Below are 22056 nucleotides of genomic sequence, written 5' to 3' on the forward strand. Positions count from 1 at the left end.
TACTAAATATTATTCGGTTTAGTACTATTTGTACTAAGTGCCTAAGGGCAAACAAATAAACTAAATAGTAGATATACTTACAAAAGACTTGAGAAATAACACGTAAACACATTACATACGTATTTACATGAAGATTAGCTGATTAGTAACATAGAAGGCTACTGTTTGTAAATATTACAGCACAATATGAATTCTTCACAGTTTTTAGGGTTCCGTAGCCAAAATGGCAAAAACGGAACCCTTATAGTTTCGTCATGTCCGTCTGTCCGTCTGTCCGTCTGTCCGTCTGTCACAGCCGATTTACTCGGAAACTATAAGTACTACAGTGATGAAATTTGATGGGAATATGTGTTGTATGAACCGCTACAAAAATATGACACTAAATAGTAAAAAAAAGAATTGGGGGTGGGGCCCCCCATACATGTAACTGAGGGATGAAATTTTTTTTTTCGATGTACATACCCGTGTGGGGTATCAATGGAAAGGTCTTTTAAAATGATATAAAGTTTTCTAAAAAACATTTTTCTTAAAGTGAACGGTTTTTGAGATATCAGCTCTCAAAGTCGTAAAAAGTATGTCCCCCCCCCTCTATTTTTATAACTACGGGGTATAAAATTCTAAAAAAAATAGAGGTGATGCATGCTAATTAACTCTTTCAACGATTTTTGGTTTGATCAAAGTATCTCTTATAGTTTTTGAGATAGGTTGATTTAACTGTAATTTACGGAACCCTTCGTGCACGAGTCCGACTCGCACTTGGCCGGTTTTTTTTACTTGACATTCTTGCAAAAACACTTTGTTTACTTACTTAGTGTTATTTTTTGTTAGCAGTTAAGATAACTTCAGGTACCTAAATTATCTTTTTTATGGTCCTATTTTCGGCTCGTGTAATAAAAAAATGTAAGGAATAAAAATAACCATCTAAATATTCTTTTGAGCTTTGCATGTTCAAAGAGCAGATTTTATCATTTACGGGCTGTCCTCCTGTGTAAAGAATGGAGTAATTCCCAAAGAAGAAACTGCAGCATGTGCCCTTTCTAAGGCTTAGGTATCCGTAAATCTAATTCTATTTAATTCGTTTTATTAGTTTCTGGTATCTCGAAAGCTCGATTTTATGCCTTTTACAATATTAGTAAAGATTTTTTTGTTTTCGAAAAAATACATGCAGCGTTATTCGCAAGCAACCAAATTACATTGGCATGCAAAACCTATCATTCTATCAATCTCATACAAAAAATAACACGCCAAAATAAGGCTAAAGGAAGTTCGATTTGCCCTTTTTGCCCTACCAATCAAAATGATATGGTGAATTCCTTCGACGTCTGATGATTTTTCCCAGACATCAGTAATTAGGGTCGTCACGCAAAGAAACCGGGTCACGCGGTAACCATAGATAAAGTAAACATTTTTTGAGTCCATAGTGTGGATGCAGTTACGAAAGAGGTTGGTTAGATTGTATTTATTTATTTATTTTATTTATTTATTTATTTAAAAACACCTTAAACTATCTTTACAGGATCTCTTATCCTAATACGACAGCTAAGAACTAAAAACTAAGTATTTAAAAACTAAATTATTTACAATCACAGTAATCCACTAAAGTTAAAATTATATTATACTAGGTATTGTGTTTGTAACATAAAATAAATAATAATTCCTTTGCGAATTCACCAAAACCACATGTAAATACATCAATATTAATATGTAGATCATTTATGATACGGATGGCTCTGGTTATGGGTGCTTTGGCGAGTAAGTTGGTTCTCGCTGTAGGTACCAGTAGTGTAGAACTTGTTATTAAAGCTTTTGTTTACTAAGTGATAAAGTTGTGTTGAGATTATGTAGACGAGGTAGTCCTACTTATGCAGATAATGGTAGTCAATTGAGCATTCAAATTTAGTGTTAAAATGTACGTAATCATAAGATCACAGCTTATGTGTCTTAGGTTCTCGAGAAGCTGAGATTGAAGCACTTTTAAATTCAATAATTCTATGTATTTTGAATAAATCCGAATCTAAAAAAAACATCAGTATTTGAGCTTCCTCCTGTGCAATTTGGTCCATCATTCATTAGTGAGCTTTCGCCAAAACAAAAAAAAACAAATGGGAACATTAAAAGAGGTCAATTACTTCAGCGTAAATTAAAAATTGTTAATAGTAGCTAACTTCAAGCGTAACAGAAGTTTAATTTCCATTTAACAGTACTTTTTGTTCCCTTTTTATTGAACTACAATTAATTTTCCATTAAAACAGTTTTGAAGCGATATCTACTAATTTAAACAAAATAACTTTGGATATGGAAGCCGTTGGATCGCTTCACTAATTGCTTCGGACATTAAAAATGAACGTTAAAACTTGTGGATAGTCTTAGAGCATCGAACCACCCGGAGACGAGACGACATTACCGTGTCTTCCATTTTGCCACTTAGGCCGTGCCCTTTCCAATACTTGTAAATTTTACTCAATATGTTCCTAACTAAAGAGCTATTTGTTGCATCGTCTCACCCTCCGCGTAAATCAACCTTTCTGTTCATGGCGGTTCCAATAGGTTAAATGGTCTTTGATGACTGATATACATGCGGTTGTTTATGTTTTTACGATTTGAGTTTCGGTTTTCTTAAGGTTATGACTCGTGTAAGATTTTATAGTATCGTAGAAAATATATGAAGAACTCTTTGCTTTGATGTGGATGGGTTATGAAAGTAGTTTTTCTAAGTCTTATGAAAATATTTTAAAGATTTTTTTTATCTAAAGATTTTCCAGCTATTTCTTCATGGTCTCTAGATTTTTGAGTGCTATATAATAATACAAGCCATGCAGCCCAAGAATTACTTTAATCAAAGTTTGAAGGATTTCATAGAGTCAGACAGGCAACCCATGTAGTTCTATGAAAAATGCAATGCTCATTATGTCATTCATCAGCAACCGAAAATTTAAAGATAGGTAAACTATTATCGGATATGTTAAAAGCTCTAATAAATCTTTTTGTTAGATAATGTTGTGTTTTGTTTACCTTTGTTTGCTAAATTAGAGTGAAAGATAATATCTGATATCAGTTGACTGACTTTCATTTCTTGTAGGTGCATTCTAATGACTTCGTGTAGGTATAGTTAAGTTTTGTTTGTACTACTTTGTACTTAATAACTTTTATGATATGACTAATAAGTAATTCGCTATTGTATTTTTTTACTCTCAATTTTAATTATTAATACTGTGGGAGTATTTCAAGCTAACGACCTTTTTTTGGGTCTATTTGAAAGCTAGAATGCAGACTAATGGCAGAAAGTTGAAAATCTATCCTAAACATAACTTCGTAGACATTATGTAAGTAAGATCTAATTAGGAAACATACGACAATATTATCTACCTATCTAATATTTTTCTAACTCTCAATAGACAACTTTTTAAGCTTTAGATACCTTCTTTACCAAAGAAACCTTTTTATGGTAGATGCGAAATCAAATGGTTTCATCTTGCAGTGGAGGCAAGAAGAGTGTGCGGCCTTTTGATATTTCCACTGTTTTCCTTCCGACGGCTAAAACCTACTTTTTTCACACATTTTATAACGCATATCGCGTCCGCACTGTAAATTAATATTCCTAAATATGATAAAACCTCGTTAAAAGCCTATTATAACAACAATTTTACCTACTTTTTTTATTGTAGCGCATACAAAAATATGGTTTATTGTTTTTTATATGTCTGTCTGCCTAAATCAGTCTGCTCTACCTACAAGTTCACTAATATGGCAATGGCCTACAGACCTAGTGATGTGATTAACATAACAATTTGGTCGATTGTCACAGATGACAGCTGATGTTTTTTTTTTATTTTTTTTTACGTTCCTGTGTGGGTTAAAATCTAATACTCGAAAGGTTGTTTTTTTATTATGAAAAAGTTATGGAATAATTTCAATGCTTATTTTATTTCAGTAGTTACTGCAAACTGAAACTCTGTTTTTACCTACTTAATTTTCTTCTTCATGGGGTTTTTATAATCTAGCTAGCTTAAGTTAGGCAAACATATAGAAATATAGATAGCCTGACTTTTTCTTTTGTCTATCTAAGTGATTAGTGATGATAAATGAATGGCAAACAGAGTGTCTTTCTTTTTCTTTCTTCATTCCTTGTGAAATTATGTACCTAGACAATTTTATCTATGTTCTCGCTTTCTCCCAAAACGTGAGCTGTTTTCTCTAAACCATTTTTGCTATTTTAACCCACAATTGCACAACAGTTCCGGATGCATTAGGTTAATTCAAAACTATAACGGTTAACTAGGTAACGTAAATATTATGTTTATCAAATCATTTTACGCGTAGCTTTGCGCTTTATTTATGTATTTGGTAATCTTTGTAGATGCTGTTATGACCAGTTTAGACGTTATTACGAAAGGGAAGAAGGAAAACGTTAGTTTTTTGTCAAAACATAAATCACCTTTCATAATTTTAAAGCGGAAAAGTGTTTTCGTATAAATGCTTTAACTTCAGGTGCCACATTGCTATTAGTCTAATAGTGTTTTAGTGTTAGATAGCCCATTTATCGAGCAAAGCTTGAGGCTAAATTTTATACGGGCGCGACTACTTTGTACCTAAGGGACGACTCTTCAATGGGTAGAATAATTGAATTTTTATTGTACAAACAGTTCAAAAGAAAAAAAAACCTTATTCGATATTCCCCAATCTCCCCTAAACTTATCGATACCAGCCAGTATCGACAATTGTGGTTGTCACGCAATTCGCGTTCCTGCACCCCGACCTACCATAGAGTCAGTGGAGCGTGGCGCACCGTTGGCGGGAAACCGTTGCACCACATCTGTCATTGGAAATAGTTGTTATTAACCATCAAGTTGTTTATGGTGGCACGTGCTTATTATGATATGATTGCTGCTACTTACAGTTTTTAAATGGTTACGTAAAGACGGAATGAGGGGAATTTTCTTTTATTTTCATAAAATTATGCCTTTTTGGGAGGCCCAAGGATTTCCAAAATATTTCGCACTATATCTTTCTTCTCATATTTTTGTTCGTCTCAAATTTTATAGAGAACGAGCGTGGTTCCTTCCATTGGCCTGATAGAAATGTACTTAAAAATTAAGTATATAAATCAGAACGGTATTTTTTTTTAAGTATCGGCTTTGACTACCTACAACACATTTGACTTATTTAGTAAAATCATGAAGTAAATCTCTACCAAACAGACTCCATGTTACGTTATAAATAAACCGCGCAAACCTAACCAGAGAACGTGAAGTAATTAAAACGATATTCTCTCGAACAACTTTTACCCAATAAATCACGGAATATGTCCAAATAAGTGCAAGTTGCATAATACCGTTGCACTTTGTTATGAAATCTCTGAAGTAATAAATCAATCTGAAGGTACATTTATGTAGCAACAATTCACACCGAAGGAAACTGAATTTTAATTGCTTATTGAGGAATTTCCATAAGAACTTAGATAATATAAATCTCAGTGACTTTAGGTATCTGGTTTCTCCATATTAGCAATAAAATCGTCTCTTTAAAACACGTTAAAGAATTTACCTATCGACTATAACTTGAACTAAAATCATAAAAATATTGTCTGTTAAAATTGTTTTGGTTCAATTTTAACAGACGATATTTTTGATATCAAAAATCTCTCGATAAACCAAACGAAGCTCATAAAATATTAACTGGACATTCCATTCCATTGTCAATACCTTTTATGAAACAGTATACGGCATTGTAAAACTGCACGTTCCGTTAACTCGCATTAAAAACGCTAACTATCCGGTATGGTTCTCTCCATCTTTGATACGTATTTTAAAGAAAAAAGAACGTGCATGGGTCAGATGGAAGATCTATAGTAATCTCTCAGACTATTTAACCTTCTCCAACTATCGCAATTTGTTCCACAATCATTGTGCTAGATGCTACCGGAAGTATATGGAATCTGTTGAAAACAACATTCCCAAAAATGTTAAGTACTTCTGGTCTTTTATATCAGCTAGAAAGTGCAAGGCCAAACTACCCTCCAACATGTGCTTTAGAACTATTACCTCCGACGACCCCACTAATATCTGCAACTTATTCTCAACCTACTTCTGTTCCGTCTACGAACCCTCTTCTTTTAATCCAAATACTTGGCAGCCACCTACTGCGTGCTTGGATCATGTATCAAGCATATCAGACATTCACCTGACTGAAGATGCCATAAGTGTGTCTTTAAAGTCGCTAGATCCTTCCAAAGGAGCTGGGCCCGATGGATTGCCACCTAGTTTCTTCATTAAACTATATGAAAGCCTCTGCACACCCTGTACATAATATTTAATAAATGTCTACGAGAAGGTGTTTTTCCCGCTGTCTGGAAAAGCCTTTATTACTCCAGTCTACAAAAGTGGCGATAAAAGTAATGTGGAGAACTACCGCCCTATCTCAATACTTTCTACCTTGTCTAAGGTTTTCGAGAGACTGGTGCACGGATCATTATATCCTCATATTCATCAACATATTATCCTTGAGCAACATGGATTTGTTAAACGTCGTTCCACCACAACAAACCTCATGGTTTTCACTAATGATTTATTTGAACACATGGATCAACGAATTCAAGTAGACGCCGTGTACACAGACTTTCAGAAGGCTTTCGATAAGGTGGATCATAAAATACTATTGGATAAAATAGCCTTCAACGGTATACGCGGTAACTTACTGCGCTGGTTTATGTCTTATATTTTAACAGAACCCAGAAAGTCGTCGTTAATGGTTATGAATCTGAGGTTGTAACTGTTACGTCTGGAGTTCCACAAGGGTCCATTTTGGGTCCTCTTCTCTTTAACTTATTTATAAATGACATTAAACAATGTTTCGTCAACTCTCGTTTTCTAATGTACGCAGATGACATTAAAATCTATTCTCCTTGTAAAACTATAGAAGATTGCTTACTACTTCAAGATGACCTAAACAGGTTGCACACTTATTGTACTATTAATAAGCTCTTTCTTAGTCTCCCAAAATGTCATGCTATTTCCTTCACTAAGAACAAAAATAAAATCAACCACATTTATTCCATTAACGACGTACCCCTTAAGACTGTGCGATCTGTACGTGATTTGGGTGTAATACTTGATTCCTGTCTACACTTTGACGCTCACCATGATGCAATAATAAATAAAGCATTTCAGATGTTCGGTTTTGTCATGAGATCCTCTCGTGACTTTGTGCGTCCCTCTACGTTCTTACTGCTTTACAAAACATTAATTAGATCTCAGTTAGAATACGCTTCTCCCATCTGGAATCCTTTGTACGAAAAGTATATTTCTGGTTTAGAAATGGTGCAGAAAAAGTTTCTGCGTTCTATGAACTATAGGTGTTATCACTCAAAAATTTCATACACACAATTATTAGAAAAATATAATATTTTGAGCCTACAGCACAGGCGAATGTTTTTGTCTGTGATGATGCTACATGGTTTGTGTAACAATAGATTCGACTGTACTGATTTAACCAATAAATTATGTTATACGGTACCCAGAACTGTCATCCGGCGCAGAGTGCGCGCCTTTCATCTGTTTTATCTGGAGTCCTGCAAAACGAATGCTGGAGTGCGTGTGCCTCTTCGCCGTCTTGCGGACATATATAACTCGCATTTCACACAACTTGACATATTTAATCTGGCTCATAATCAGTTTAAAATTAAAGCTGTTAAACTTTTGTCTGAAATTGTAATTATAGGCTAATCAACCGCAACTCTACTAACTACTAAGTACTTTTATATACTTCATTTTTACTGTTTAATTTTGTCAGTGTAATCAGTTTTCATACTTTCTTTTTCTTTTCTTTTGTTAACTTGTGGATAATGGTATGGGTTGCATGATTGTTAACTTAGTTTTAATATAATTTATCCGATAAGTTTTTATTATGTAACTGTTTTTTATCCCTAAATAAATAAATAAATAAATAAATAAATAAATTCCACTTGGCGAACAGTCAGGTACATTATTCCAACTTTGATAAAACATTCAGTAATTCAAACAAGTTTATAGTCTCTCGATAACAGTTACGATGTTGTAATCAATGATCGTAATAATCGTCAGAATATGCCAGTGTCACTGACATGCAGCAAATATTATAAACCAAACAATTTCAAAAGCTATGCCATCACTAATCGAATCGTATATCGAAGTGACACCACAATTCTGCAAGGTTACCCTCGACGAACAGGTGCCGTGTCCGTTACATGGCTGTTCAAACGAGTTTCAATTAAAATCGAGTTCTTAAAAACACAATCGATTAAAAGCATGCGTCTCGATTAAATGCTTGAAGCTTCTGGATTTTGGTACAGATATGTAAAATTAAATTCTTGTGTAAAACAAACGAGATCAATTTTGAGTCGATTGCGAGAGAATTTGGGGCACGCTGTGTTTACTGGTTTTGGATGTAAAATTGGGAAATAAAAACTGCCCCGAATTTTGTTGGTATCTTAAGTTGAAAGTTGCATATGCATATTGTATAGATGTCTATATTGCAGTATATTTGATCCGTGGGAACCGTGCATTAAGGTCAGACAGATTTATTGGCGCTCGCAGTCTCATCATGTTGTCAACTGGTTTGATTGTTATTATATTGACTTTACTAATTCTGAATGCAAAAATAACTGTTTATCTGTGACACTTTCACGTGGAAGTGGATGTGCAAATTAGAATTTCCAAGAAATTCTTTGTCTTTCGATAGATAGGTAGAAGACGATAGAAATAATAGCTACTTTAGTAGAAAGCCTGAAAAGCTCTCTTTCCAAGTGGAGGGCTTTAACTGGGTTTAGGAGGTGAGATAAGCAGTCTTTCCAAGTAAAACACTAGTTGTCAGATGCACCAGGTGAAACTGGAAGCCGACCTTAACATAATTGTGTCAAGGCTAGGCGATAGAAATCATCTGTAGTCAGAAATAAGAGCAAATATTGTCCTTAGTTTAAAATTGGACACTTACAAACTCTGTGAGAAGGTGTGTTCACCTTAAGATTCATTAGGCCCTCGGTCCTTTCACATGTGTTTGTCACTCCTTTTCAACCATTCTCAAGAATTTTAAAGTCTTCTCAATCTATAAATCTCAACATATCCTTAATAAAGCTCTTTTTTTCCTTGCAGATCAAACAAGTACCTGCAGAAGTCGGCGATCACTAGAGTATGCGCCGTCGGAGGTTTCTTTATATCCATACCGGTATTTTTAACAGGTTCGTACTGTTTATTACGTTCTTTTTAATCACTTGGGACTACTCTAGTTGTTCTCACGGTTTTATAAGGGTTAGGGAGGATAAGCTTGTGGGAACTTATTAAGTGATATCTAATGGATCCATTTCCAGTCTGTATTTTACAAAACATCGCTTGGTTACTTAGATATTTAAAATTTAATATTCTTCCGAAGATAACTTAAATCTCAAAATTAGTGTACCTACTTCACCCGTTGAGAATCTAACATATCGAAAAAAACTGCGTTGAAGTGATCAATATTTCGAAGATACATCGTTTCCTCATAAACTTCATTAATCATTACCTATATCTTAAAACGTAAATACGTCTTAATCGAAATTAGTTCACTTAAATACATCACTAATTCCACCTTCTCATTTCCAGGAATAATACTCTACACCTTCATCCAGTTCCACTCAACGCCAGCCATCGTAACCTCAGTGTTCATTGGCGTTGGCATAATCTTTTGCGGCTGCGCGATGGTACACAACGTCTTCGTATGGCAAAAAGAAAAAACGAACTTAGTTAAGGCCTTTCGAACCCAAGAACTTAATACTACGACAACGTCGCCTAATTTAAATACGTCCAATGGAGTTATAATTGGCAATGGGCATCTGAATAATACAGGAATGGGGAATCTGAGCTTTCATAGCATGACTGCCGGCGGTGCGTATACGCATCCTATCACGTTGTTGCAACAAGGAGGTCCTTATATTATAAGGTGAGTTTGTTGTTCTATTACTTTTTAATTACTAGAGCATGCCAGTTTACTGCTAAGATTGTTCCATTGCACTTTTCTTCTTGTTTTGCTTAGCTATTATAAAAAGGGAGATGTTCATAGAAAGCAAAACACTCCAGATAATTAAATTTGCAAAAAAATAATCTATTCAATTGTATTTAAAGCAAGTAATTGAGAGTTCAATAAAATTGTCAATTTAATAAAATCCAATTCCAAACTAAACGTAACAAATTCTAAATATATAACCGCAGTTCAAATTCCCAAACCTTTCCATCCATCACTTGACTAAATACTCACCTATTTTTCATCTTCCAGACCTCCAACAAGCACGCCACCAGGAGAAGGTGCTGCGACGCCGGGAGTCCCAGCAGCTACCATCGACCTGAGCCATGACACGCACGAGCTCAGCACACTCGTATGAGCCGCGACGTGTCTTATGCGAAGCGCCTCAGTTTGTTCGAAGCGCCTTACATTATTCGAGGCGCCTTACATTATTCGAAGAGGTTATACGAAGCGCCTCAGTTTATTCGAGGAGAATTTTGCGAAGTGAATCTCTTCATTCAAAGAGTTCATTCGGAGCTCTTCAGTTTATTCGAAGAGTTTATGAGAAGCGCTTCACTTTATTCGAAGCGCCTTACTTTATTCGAAAACATTAAATGCAAGTTCAATGTGACTGTTATGCAATATGATATAGTTTTTATAACATGTTAACTTTCAAAAGCGTTTTTTGCTAGGCATTGGCTAACCTGAAAGAATGTGGTTTCATATAATTTTAAAGTCAATAGTGGAGAAATATATCCTTAACTGTCTTCATCTCTTTAAACTTCATCAAAATAAATAGAAATGAATGATGATCATTGTTACAAAATTAATGCTTGATCCACAATAATTTATCTGCCTAGTAAAATAACGACTTTTCATGTAACTTAAACTATGCGAATGTCGACTTATACGACTTGCCAATTTAGTCTGTGACTTTCGAAATTGACCTTTGAACATACATATAAGTTGATCGTTGATGTATGTTTTGAGTCTTTTGATACGAATGTATGAGTGTCCCAGTGGCGGGAAATTGTGTGAGCGTCTGAGTAATGAGTATGGAAGTTTTATGAATTAATTTATAATTTTTTGAGGTCCGTTTTGAGATATTTAGATGTTATATCTTCTATGTATTTCTTACTTGTATGTAGCCGTGAAAAATGATGAAAACATACAATTCATACAAGCATATAGATAGCAATACAAAAATCCCAGTCAAAGTAAACCTAAAAATATATTTTTATAGTTCAAATATTTAAAGCGATCATTAGTGATACATAGGTGTTATAAAAGTACATTATTGAGTCAAATTCCATCTAAATATCTTAAAGCGAAATAATCAAGAACTTTCAGCCTTAGCTCGAGGCCATAATAAGCCTTATAAACATTGTTCTTTTTTGTATATTGTGGTAAATGTCGTGTAAATATTGTTTCTCTAGTTTATGTTTTAAAATTGCCATGTTTTTATTTTAATTAGTTCTTTTTAAGAATCTTCAAGACTCTTGCCACAATTTTGAGTTGTAATCGATTATTCGAGTCGATTCGTCAGTCTATTCGATTTATGCGAGTAATGGATATTATTACTACAGACAGTAAATTACTCGGCCAAATTAATTAGTCTTGGAGGATAAACTGGACCAATATGAAATTTTCTTTATTAAAAATAAGATGTGGATGGATGCAAAACAAAATAACGATAGTTTGAATTACAAGTTCACGATATTTTTTATCGTTTCGTGTAAGGCCTGACAAAGGCAATAAATTACGCTGAGATTAAAAACTTCGCCATTTTTACATTATTCAAAGTGTACTTGTGTATACTGTTTCGAAATAATTCTACGTGTAAAATTTCTAGAATATTCGTATTTTTGTAATTGTTATTTTTATAATTTATTTTTCTTTTTACATATTTTTTGACAGGCAATAATTAAGATACGTATAAATTGGACCAAGTTTAGCACTAAATATATTTATTGAGTGTGTTTGAGAAATAAAGATTTTAGTGTTAAAATTAAACCCACCAATCTGATCATAGAACTGAAAGTAAAAAGAAAAAAAAAAAAAAACATCCAAAATAATAATAGTGTCAAAATGTATATTTGTACATAGTGTTTTTACACAGAAATCAGGAGGCATAAATTTATTTATTATTATTTTCTTAAAGCTGATAACATTTTCTATTTTTACTGTAGTTCATTTTTATGTGAGACTAAAAAATAAAAAAAATATTTAAAAAAGAAAACTTCTTTTATTGCATAATTCATTCATAAAACACACTATTTATTTTTAGCCTAGTTTCTGCGTCCTTCCTTTGCTCTGAAATTAAAGAAAAAAGATTTCAGCATACGACCCAATCATGACCCTATAAAAAGCAGTTTCATATTTAGGTACTCCAATCCATGGCTTTACTACATAATCTTAATTAAATATTAGTTTATACAGGGTGGCCCATCCATAGGCGTCCAAAAGAAAAAAATAGAAGCTCTATGCTATGGGGTATCCGAATCACCCCCTGTATGTTCAGCGATTTTTTGTAGTTTAGGAGCTAGAATTGTTTTTATTTTTTTTCCGTAATTTTCATTTCAACACTGTTTTTTCTATTTTACCTTTTTTTCCTAACGTTTACAGATGTTTTTATCTGAAGCTCAAGCTCAAGCTCAAGAAAAACAAACGAAACCAAAAAGTGTAACATATTTCTTCTAGCAAAAAAGTTCAAAGACCATAAACTCACCTTTTTAATCCCTGATATAGCCCTGTGTAATATCCGCTCATGTACCAGCTGAGAAGCATAGACGATATAGCTTGTTCCTCCGAGTCTGTTCTGTCGACCGACGAGAATGCCATCGGCGGAGGCGGCATAGGCATCTCTGTTGAGCCTAGTTGCTGTAGCTGGTTGGAAGAAAAGGTAAATTATAGATACAATATTACACAAGATGCAAAAACTACATGAAAAATACATCAAGACAGTAAAAGAAATGTATGCAGCACAGCAGTGATTTGCAACTTAATCTAATGGACCATGATTATCTCTAATAAAATAATGTATTATAATATAATAATGTATTATAAAACTATAGTGTTTGTTTGATCTGAGGAACCGATCTCGAATCTTAGGCACTACCAGACTCTTTTGAAAAATTATTCCAGTGTTAGGTATTTTTTATCCTGACAGTTGACACACAAAGTAGTACACACGTGATCTAGGTGAAACTGCTGGCAGAAGCTTGCGGTAAAATATACAAGGTTTACTTACATGTCTTAGCATAGACAGATTAGGCATAGGTGGTATCTCTGGCAGATCAAAGCCATTGATGTTCAAGTTCCTAGGTTGATTCTTCTTCTTTTTCGAAGGTCTTTTCTTTTTCTGTGATGATCTATCTGAAATTATAGTTGTAATAATTTATCAATGACGTAAGAAAATGGGATACATCGAAAATGTGGAATAGGTGTGTTACGAGATTGCTGTTTAATATTGAGTCAAATACAAATAATATTGTTTTAAAATTATACTAAAAAAGGATAAATTGAGTAAAAGGATAAGTTTTCTGCACATTATACAGCATTAACTTAATAATAAGGTGGTAATTACATACTAAAAATGTAATCCTTTTCACAACTGTACTGGGTATGTTATTTTTAAACTATGTTGCTGTGACCTCCTGTTGTGTGTCAGCCTTGTGGCTTAAAGCTACAGTACAATTATGGACCCTGTCAAACATTATGAAATGCAAATAAATGAATATGAATATGAATTACTTAATGTAATTCGTGTGAATAACTTTCTTCTTCTTGGTGAGTCTATGGCAATCAAACTAAATTTTAGAGGCTCAGTTTTGCCACGCACATGGCATTTTCAGTGGCGGCAAGTAGAGTTAGGGCACATTAGGCATCACAGAAGGTAACAGTGGGAGCACCCACAGTATGACCCATACAACTGAAAATACTTCATACCTATGCTATCAGGACTTGCAACCCTGTCACTGCAATCCACACCCTCGATGTTAGGTGACAGACTACCGTAACTGTCTTCATTCTGTGCTCTCCTTGCTTCTCTAATCTGGCGCGTTCTAGCCTCTTTGCCGAGGGACGGTTTCAATGATTCTAGAGGCACTATCTCTTGATTATCATAGCCTGTAAGGTAAAAGGTAAAGAAAATAAGAACAAAAGTTATAAGAAAAAAATAACAATTTTAAATGTAATTCCAAATTAGTAAGGAGCATAATTTAATATACAGCATGTCAATCAAATGATATGATGTAGAATCAAAATGTCTGAACAATTAGTTTATTTATAACACAGGAGTCAAACACAACTGACATTGAAAAGAAATCATTCTACATGTACTCTATTAGTGTCTGCACTTAGCTAAAGGTAAACATTGATAGGACTTTTTACACAAACACATTTAGAACAAATAAACTACTGCTAAGAATAATTATTCAATTGATCTAGTCATGTTAGCATTGTATTTTCCTGGTACTTTATTTATTTAAAATAGATTTTTTGAATGAAGTCTTATCAAGATAGTTTATCATTAGTTACTGCCTTTTCAAATGGACTGTAGCTATAACTATGAAAAAAAGAAAACATAATATGTTACCTAAATACTTGACGACGCACTCGTCATTTTCAATAAATCTAAGTACAACCGCTTCATACTCCAAGCCGTCTTCTACGTAAATCAAGCGGCAGGGCATACCAGGTTTCCACCTGACTTCCTTAGGCCTTTCATCCGTGGTATTGTTGGGCACAATCGGGATCGGAACTTTTTTCTTAGACGACTTTGCTGATAACTTCTCTTTTTTAGAGAAAAATGGGGCTGTGGAATTTAATATTATAAATAAATAGAATAAAATTATTTATTAGTAAAAGGGTCATTGGATTGAGGGGTATTTGTACTACAAAGGTTGAATAGAGAATCATTATTGAAACCTTAGCCATACGGTTTTTAGTCCCGGGGTTAGAAATGGTTCTTGAGCAAGCTCCTGACCAACAACTGGTCTGTGGGTTGTCTTAGAAATACCTGGCCCATGAAGAACCATGAACACAAATTACTGAGCTACTAATTAACAGAATAGAATGTGTTCAGTCGACACTTCTTTTTTGTGAGGCAGGTATTGTTAACATAATTATTAACGAGGTAAGACCTATTTTCCGTGCACAGCACTATTTGGATTGGCTAATGAACTTATATATAGATAACTTAATGGACAAGAAGTCAATGTAACCTACGTTCAACTGTAGAACTTCCAGTGTTTGTCGACATAGCCACTCGCTTCGCCACCTCTACGTTAGCGATCCGCACGGCCTTGTCGTACGCATCATTCAGTTTCTTGTCATCCCACTGATCATCATCATCGCCCTCAGATTCCGACTGCAACAGAACAATAATTTAAAATATTTCAACACTTAAAAATTTTAATGACGGTATTGTTGATTATGATTTCACTTACAATGTTCATCCCTTTCATGTAAAGGAGTTCACTTTGGGACATCGCAAGCTTATGTGACGCTGTTTCCTTGATTTTTTTGTTGTGAAGTATGTTTTGAACACTTTAAATTTTATTCAAACAATTTTATTAACGCTTCCAAAGCGAATTTCCAATTTTGTTTTTATCTGACAGTAATGTGACAATTCTTTCAAGTTTGACGTAAAATCTATGGACGACTCAAGTTTTAAAGACGATACTCTCGTTCTAGTCCCTGATGAGGAGTCACACTGTATGTCTGGGTATGCCATTAGTCTGCGGTTCCACTAAGGTGGAGCATAACAGGAGCTGAGAAGAGCCGTGACATGATTGGCCGCTGACCGCTTCCGGTTTGCTTAAAAAAACAACGTCTAGGGAGAGATGTGGAATTGTTTAAAATATCGGGAAAATAGGCTAGAACCTCTCTCTCCGCTTAGCGTAGAGGAGCAGAATTAGTTTAATAAGATCGTTTTGTCGGGAAAACAGACAAGACTACGTTTCACAGCTCAGAGCCTACATTAAAAATTAGTCCCCAGGCCGGCGAACAAATTTTTTTTTGATACATATACATTTAAGACTTTGTGAGTGCCTTCCTTACGATGAGTCCGACAAACTTTTCGAATGCGCAAATTTTGGTGCCGCTGCGTTTTTTAATGCTTGACTCCTGAAATTGTCGATATGACGTCACTATGGCTCTTCGTACATACACGTTTCATTTTTTGAGATTCGTTTAATAAAGTTAACTAGAGAATGGTGGTCAACTTGTCCGATAAAGATCGTGCTGCGTTTGGAGTGTCCACCATCCTGAAAATGTCGGTATGACGTCACTACGACTCTTCGTACATACACGTTTCATTTTTTGAGGTTTGTTTAATAAAGTTAACTAGAAAATTGTGGTCAACTTGTCCGATAAAGATCATGCTGCGTTTGGAGTGTCCACCACATGAAACATGTCGATATGACGTCAGTGGGTCTCCCCACACATATATGTCGGACAAATACAACAATGATAGATAATACTATTCTTATTGCAAATATCGACTTGTCCGACAAATGTAGTGAGTCAAATAGTCAGTTCGACAAGAAAATGAGAAAAAAATATTACAATTGGCAGAAGTTTATTCTTTTTGTCAATTTCTGACTTAAATATTCACGTGCATTATTTAAGTATATTAAATTGGCATACTACTTACCAATTTTAATTACTATTTTAGAAAAAGTAGCCTGACTAAGACGTATTATTGATAGTTTATATTATGTTAAGGAATAATATCCCACATCTATTAATGGACTATATCTCAATCAAAAGGTCTTTTTAAGTGTGTAACGTTGTACGTTATATTTTGAATATTTAAAAATACTAGACTTGCTATATCTCGGCCGCGCGCCGCGAGCCGTGAGCCGTTGACGGGTGACGGAAACCGGTTCGGCGAACTATCCCTCCTATGAGGCGACGCGAGCAGAGCCGGCGGTCAATCGCGAGACGGTCACTAGCACGACGCCGCGAGCCGATACAGTCTACTACTACTACTGGTCTATGTACATTTTTAACTCGCGATTTTATTGCAAATAATTTAATCTTTAATAAACTATTGTGCTTTTAAAATAACTTTTAAAGTCAGTGTATACCCCAGATCGGGTGAGTGTTGCAAAATATTGCTTATTATGTGCATCTAGAAAAGTTATACGTGAGTACGTGACGTGTCGTAGAATGACTTGCTAATTTCATTGTGCATTCATTATGTTATATCATGCTACGATCACGCCTTTGTTGCTGTTCTTATGGAATATTACCTATGGCCTATGTACTTATTTCCATAACGCTTTTAAAAAAATATCATGTGGTATTTGACCTTACATGACCGGTGCACTTTGACCGTGTCATGAGGGCCACGCCCTACAATTATTTTTCCATATTCTTCTTTTCAAATAATTTCTTATAGTGACTACCTATTTATTAATTTCATTAACTTCATTTAAAATAGTGCTTTGCTTTTTAAATCATGCAAATATTTTCACCCTCATCACTTGCATTCAGATTACATTTTGTTAGCTGTAATTATGATTTGTCACGCTGCCTAGGCTGCCTCATCTCGATGCTATTTAGTGCTTGATCACTGCTTTCCATCTAGTTAGGTAGTGAGTAAGTGGAAATCGGGATGTTGCAGTCGTGGCTGGAATATAACCGGACCGTAACTAAGACGGAACATAACGGACATTCCAGGGTTCAAGTACCTGACTACCTCCAGTGCACCTACCGTAGTGCACCTACCCTAAGTGCACCTACCTACGCGCCTGTCTACCTACGTGCCTGTGTCTACCTACGTGCCTGTGTCTACCTACGTGCCGCGCCTATCTACGTGTCCTGCATCTACCTGCGCGTCCGGCATCTACTAGCGCGCTGCACACCTACCCCGCCTGACCGCTGCCGAGCTGCCTGACTATACAGGGTAGTAGTGTTCTATAGCGGGCCAGAACTTAACGCGAGCTCGATTATTCTAAACCCACTCCCGGCTCTGCCGATCTTTTTGTAGAATATACTTATATACTAATTTACTAAATTCCTTTTTATTTTTCTACCTATTAGACTACCTACCACTAAACCAAAACGTTACAGTGGCGCCCAATAAAGGTAGAATATATCGAGCCGTGTTTAGTTCTTGTTTGCTAAGCATTTTGTAGTTGTCCTGGTGTTGGTTGTCTGTCAGTTGTGTTGAATTTAATCACAGCCTACCAAATGTGAATCTACCCACATCTTTTTAATAATTATTTTTTTTCTCTAATATTTAAATTCAACCGTCCATTTTTTTTTTCTTGACCTTCCGTCAATATTTTTCTACCCCCAATTTTTATTTTTTTCTTCACATTTAAATTCAAAGTTAACATACCTTAAATATATTTTCACATATGGTTAGACTGACAACAAACGTGCTGATTTTGCATCTGAATTGTTTTGTCTTTATTATTTTTGTCCTTATTTTGCAACACACTCCTAACTGCGGTTTTAATTTTCTATAATGTCTTACCCTATTCAGTTTCTATCGCTACAAAAAGCTGAGCTAGAGTATGAAGTTACTGTTCGTGATGGTACTGGGGGAGATACGGTTAGCGAACTTCGGAAACATAGTTAAATTATGTACCTCATAAAGTACAAATAACAAACTTATAATTTTAATCGTAACTATTCTAAACACTATAATTACTACACTAAACCTAAATTTACTTCTAATAGAACCCCACAAGACAGTCACAATTTATACGTTAATAAAATGGTACATAAAGTTTTTTAAACTATTAAATTAATTAACTATAAAGTATAACTTAGACTAATTTTATAAGAATGTTACTACGACTAGGTAAAGTAAATCAAATTGTTAATAATTAAACTTCGTTGATTATAGCTAAATATATTTTATTTTAAACAAATTTAAAAAAAAAATCACCTTAAACTAAATGCACTAATACATAATATAAACTAAACTAAATAATAAAAACTAAACTTAGTAATATAAACTAATAAACTACAAAGAATAAATTCTTAGTTCAACTTAAATTCTATAACTGTAATTAAAATTATATAACAAATTTGAATAAATCAACTAAAACTAAATGCTCTAATGTAACTTAAACAAATACATAATATTATAAACTAAAAACTAAACTAAATAATGTAAACTATACCCACTTACTACTAATACCCATAACTATTGCTTTTCTATTTTTCACCTATTGGTCTACCCCAATGGTGTATATGATGGTGGTCTACCCCATACATCATATTACTACCATATTAAATGTATTATGACTATCGGCCCTACACCGATGGTTATAAACGGAACTTGATCGTGGTTCTACCCCATAGATCCCTTCTGTATGCTAAAGGCCCTACACCTTTGGTATTCTTCGGAGCGGTGCAACTCCTTAAATAAGCCTTTGCAAGAGCGGTTGATTACTCTATAAGTAAGCCTTAAAATCACAAATATAACTTATGTATTTATCCTTTCTAATACTCAATCTGTCAATTAATAGTTATGTGTAGTTAGTAATCCCTCGATTTCAGCCTTATCCTCTTCCAGCCATGACTGAACTGGGTGAGTGTTCTGTGCACTATAGGCAGAATACTCAGGTCGAAAGGACGCTCACGCACAGATGTCTAGTGTGATGTCGGCTATTTAATGTAAGGAAAAATGAAAGGTGAGGGATGATTACATTATGAATGAAGACGAATGAAAGAGAAACTCAGATCAGTTGTTAGCAGGAGCGAAAGCAGCGGATTTTTCCTAGGAAAAATCCTACGCTAAAAAGGGGGGTACTGTAACGTTGTACGTTATATTTTGAATATTTAAAAATACTAGACTTGCTATATCTCGGCCGCGCGCCGCGAGCCGTGAGCCGTTGACGGGTGACGGAAACCGGTTCGGCGAACTATCCCTCCTATGAGGCGACGCGAGCAGAGCCGGCGGTCAATCGCGAGACGGTCACTAGCACGACGCCGCGAGCCGATACAGTCTACTACTACTACTGGTCTATGTACATTTTTAACTCGCGATTTTATTGCAAATAATTTAATCTTTAATAAACTATTGTGCTTTTAAAATAACTTTTAAAGTCAGTGTATACCCCAGATCGGGTGAGTGTTGCAAAATATTGCTTATTATGTGCATCTAGAAAAGTTATACGTGAGTACGTGACGTGTCGTAGAATGACTTGCTAATTTCATTGTGCATTCATTATGTTATATCATGCTACGATCACGCCTTTGTTGCTGTTCTTATGGAATATTACCTATGGCCTATGTACTTATTTCCATAACGCTTTTAAAAAAATATCATGTGGTATTTGACCTTACATGACCGGTGCACTTTGACCGTGTCATGAGGGCCACGCCCTACAATTATTTTTCCATATTCTTCTTTTCAAATAATTTCTTATAGTGACTACCTATTTATTAATTTCATTAACTTCATTTAAAATAGTGCTTTGCTTTTTAAATCATGCAAATATTTTCACCCTCATCACTTGCATTCAAATTACATTTTGTTAGCTGTAATTATGATTTGTCACGCTGCCTAGGCTGCCTCATCTCGATGCTATTTAGTGCTTGATCACTGCTTTCCATCTAGTTAGGTAGTGAGTAAGTGGAAATCGGGATGTTGCAGTCGTGGCTGGAATATAACCGGACCGTAACTAAGACGGAACATAACGGACATTCCAGGGTTCAAGTACCTGACTACCTCCAGTGCACCTACCGTAGTGCACCTACCCTAAGTGCACCTACCTACGCGCCTGTCTACCTACGTGCCTGTGTCTACCTACGTGCCTGTGTCTACCTACGTGCCGCGCCTATCTACGTGTCCTGCATCTACCTGCGCGTCCGGCATCTACTAGCGCGCTGCACACCTACCCCGCCTGACCGCTGCCGAGCTGCCTGACTATACAGGGTAGTAGTGTTCTATAGCGGGCCAGAACTTAACGCGAGCTCGATTATTCTAAACCCACTCCCGGCTCTGCCGATCTTTTTGTAGAATATACTTATATACTAATTTACTAAATTCCTTTTTATTTTTCTACCTATTAGACTACCTACCACTAAACCAAAACGTTACAAGTGCAACATTTTGTCTCAACATACCACTTATCAATTCTTAGTATTTTAGAAGATATAGCCCAAATAAGGCGTATTATCGATAGGTTTTACTATGTTAGGGAATAATGTCCCATCTCTAGGTATGAACCATATGTCAATCGAAAGATCTTTTTAAGCGCTATATTCCGTCTTAACATACCACTTACCGATTCTTAGTATTTTGGAAGACATAACTGACCGAAGGCATATTATTGATACTTTACATTGTGTTAAGGAATAACATCTCACTTGAAGTTATGAGCCATATTTCAATCAAAAGATCTTTTTAAGCGCAAGGTTGTATTAGCATAACTCCGATAAATTGTTAGTACTTTAAAAGCTAGAGCTTTTCTAAGAATATATTATCGGTAGGTTCTGTCAAGCTAATCCATTACTTCTTTAGTAACAAATTATATATTATTTGAAAAACCTTTCCAAATGAAACATTTCGTGTTAACATACTTCCGACAAATTGTTAGTAGTTTAGAAGCAAGAGCTTATTTAAAATTATAATTATTGATAGATGTTTTCAATTAAATAAATCCCATCTCTAGTAATGAGTTATACATCATTCAAAAGACGTTTTTAAATGCAACATTTCATATTAAAAAAACTTCGGCGAATTGTTAGTATTTCAGAAGCTAGAGCTTATATAAGATTATTTTATCGATAGGTGTTTTCAAGTTAATAAATCCCTCCTGTAGTAATGATACATATATCATTCGAAACGACTTTCTAAATGCAACATTTACTATTAACATACTTCACACCAATTGTCAGTACTTTATACCAAATCTTAAAATATATCTATATTTTCCGGACGGTGGACACTCCATATGCAGCGTGATCTTTGTCGGACAAGCTTACCACAATTTTCTAGTTAACTTTATTAAACAAATCTCAAAAAATGAAACAGGTATGTACGAAGAGTCGTAGTGACGTCATACCGACATTTTC

General features: G+C 34.9%; 2 protein-coding genes and 2 long non-coding RNA genes across 4 annotated transcripts in view; 3 read left to right on the plus strand and 1 right to left on the minus strand.

Moving 5' to 3' along the window:
* The window catches only part of LOC110384222 (uncharacterized), a 38641-nt gene extending 27802 nt beyond the window's left edge, over window positions 1-10839 (plus strand). Inside the window, exons 2-4 of the mRNA XM_064038739.1 lie at window positions 9126-9211; window positions 9612-9948; window positions 10282-10839. Coding sequence (XP_063894809.1) covers window positions 9126-9211; window positions 9612-9948; window positions 10282-10387 — 529 coding nt within the window. The 3' untranslated portion in view covers window positions 10388-10839. The remainder of the gene's footprint in view (window positions 1-9125; window positions 9212-9611; window positions 9949-10281) is intronic.
* A 1394-nt stretch (window positions 10840-12233) lies between these two features.
* Window positions 12234-15641, minus strand: LOC110384294 (survival motor neuron protein). The gene is made up of 7 exons (XM_064038740.1): window positions 15459-15641; window positions 15238-15379; window positions 14606-14824; window positions 13957-14136; window positions 13259-13383; window positions 12737-12894; window positions 12234-12321 (listed from the first exon to the last, which is right to left on the minus strand). Exons 1-7 carry the CDS (start codon window positions 15498-15500, stop codon window positions 12297-12299), a joined length of 891 nt encoding a protein of 296 aa, XP_063894810.1. The 5' UTR covers window positions 15501-15641; the 3' UTR covers window positions 12234-12296.
* A 1342-nt stretch (window positions 15642-16983) lies between these two features.
* LOC135118036 (uncharacterized) lies at window positions 16984-18231 on the plus strand. The gene is made up of 2 exons (XR_010277326.1): window positions 16984-17112; window positions 17698-18231. It is a non-coding gene; the product is annotated as an uncharacterized LOC135118036 (long non-coding RNA).
* A 958-nt stretch (window positions 18232-19189) lies between these two features.
* LOC135118037 (uncharacterized) lies at window positions 19190-21024 on the plus strand. Its single transcript, XR_010277327.1, has 2 exons — window positions 19190-20103; window positions 20689-21024. It is a non-coding gene; the product is annotated as an uncharacterized LOC135118037 (long non-coding RNA).
* Window positions 21025-22056: the final 1032 nt, after the last annotated feature.

This window comes from Helicoverpa armigera, chromosome 17 (assembly GCF_030705265.1).
Source record: "Helicoverpa armigera isolate CAAS_96S chromosome 17, ASM3070526v1, whole genome shotgun sequence".
Lineage (NCBI taxonomy): Eukaryota > Metazoa > Arthropoda > Insecta > Lepidoptera > Noctuidae > Helicoverpa > Helicoverpa armigera.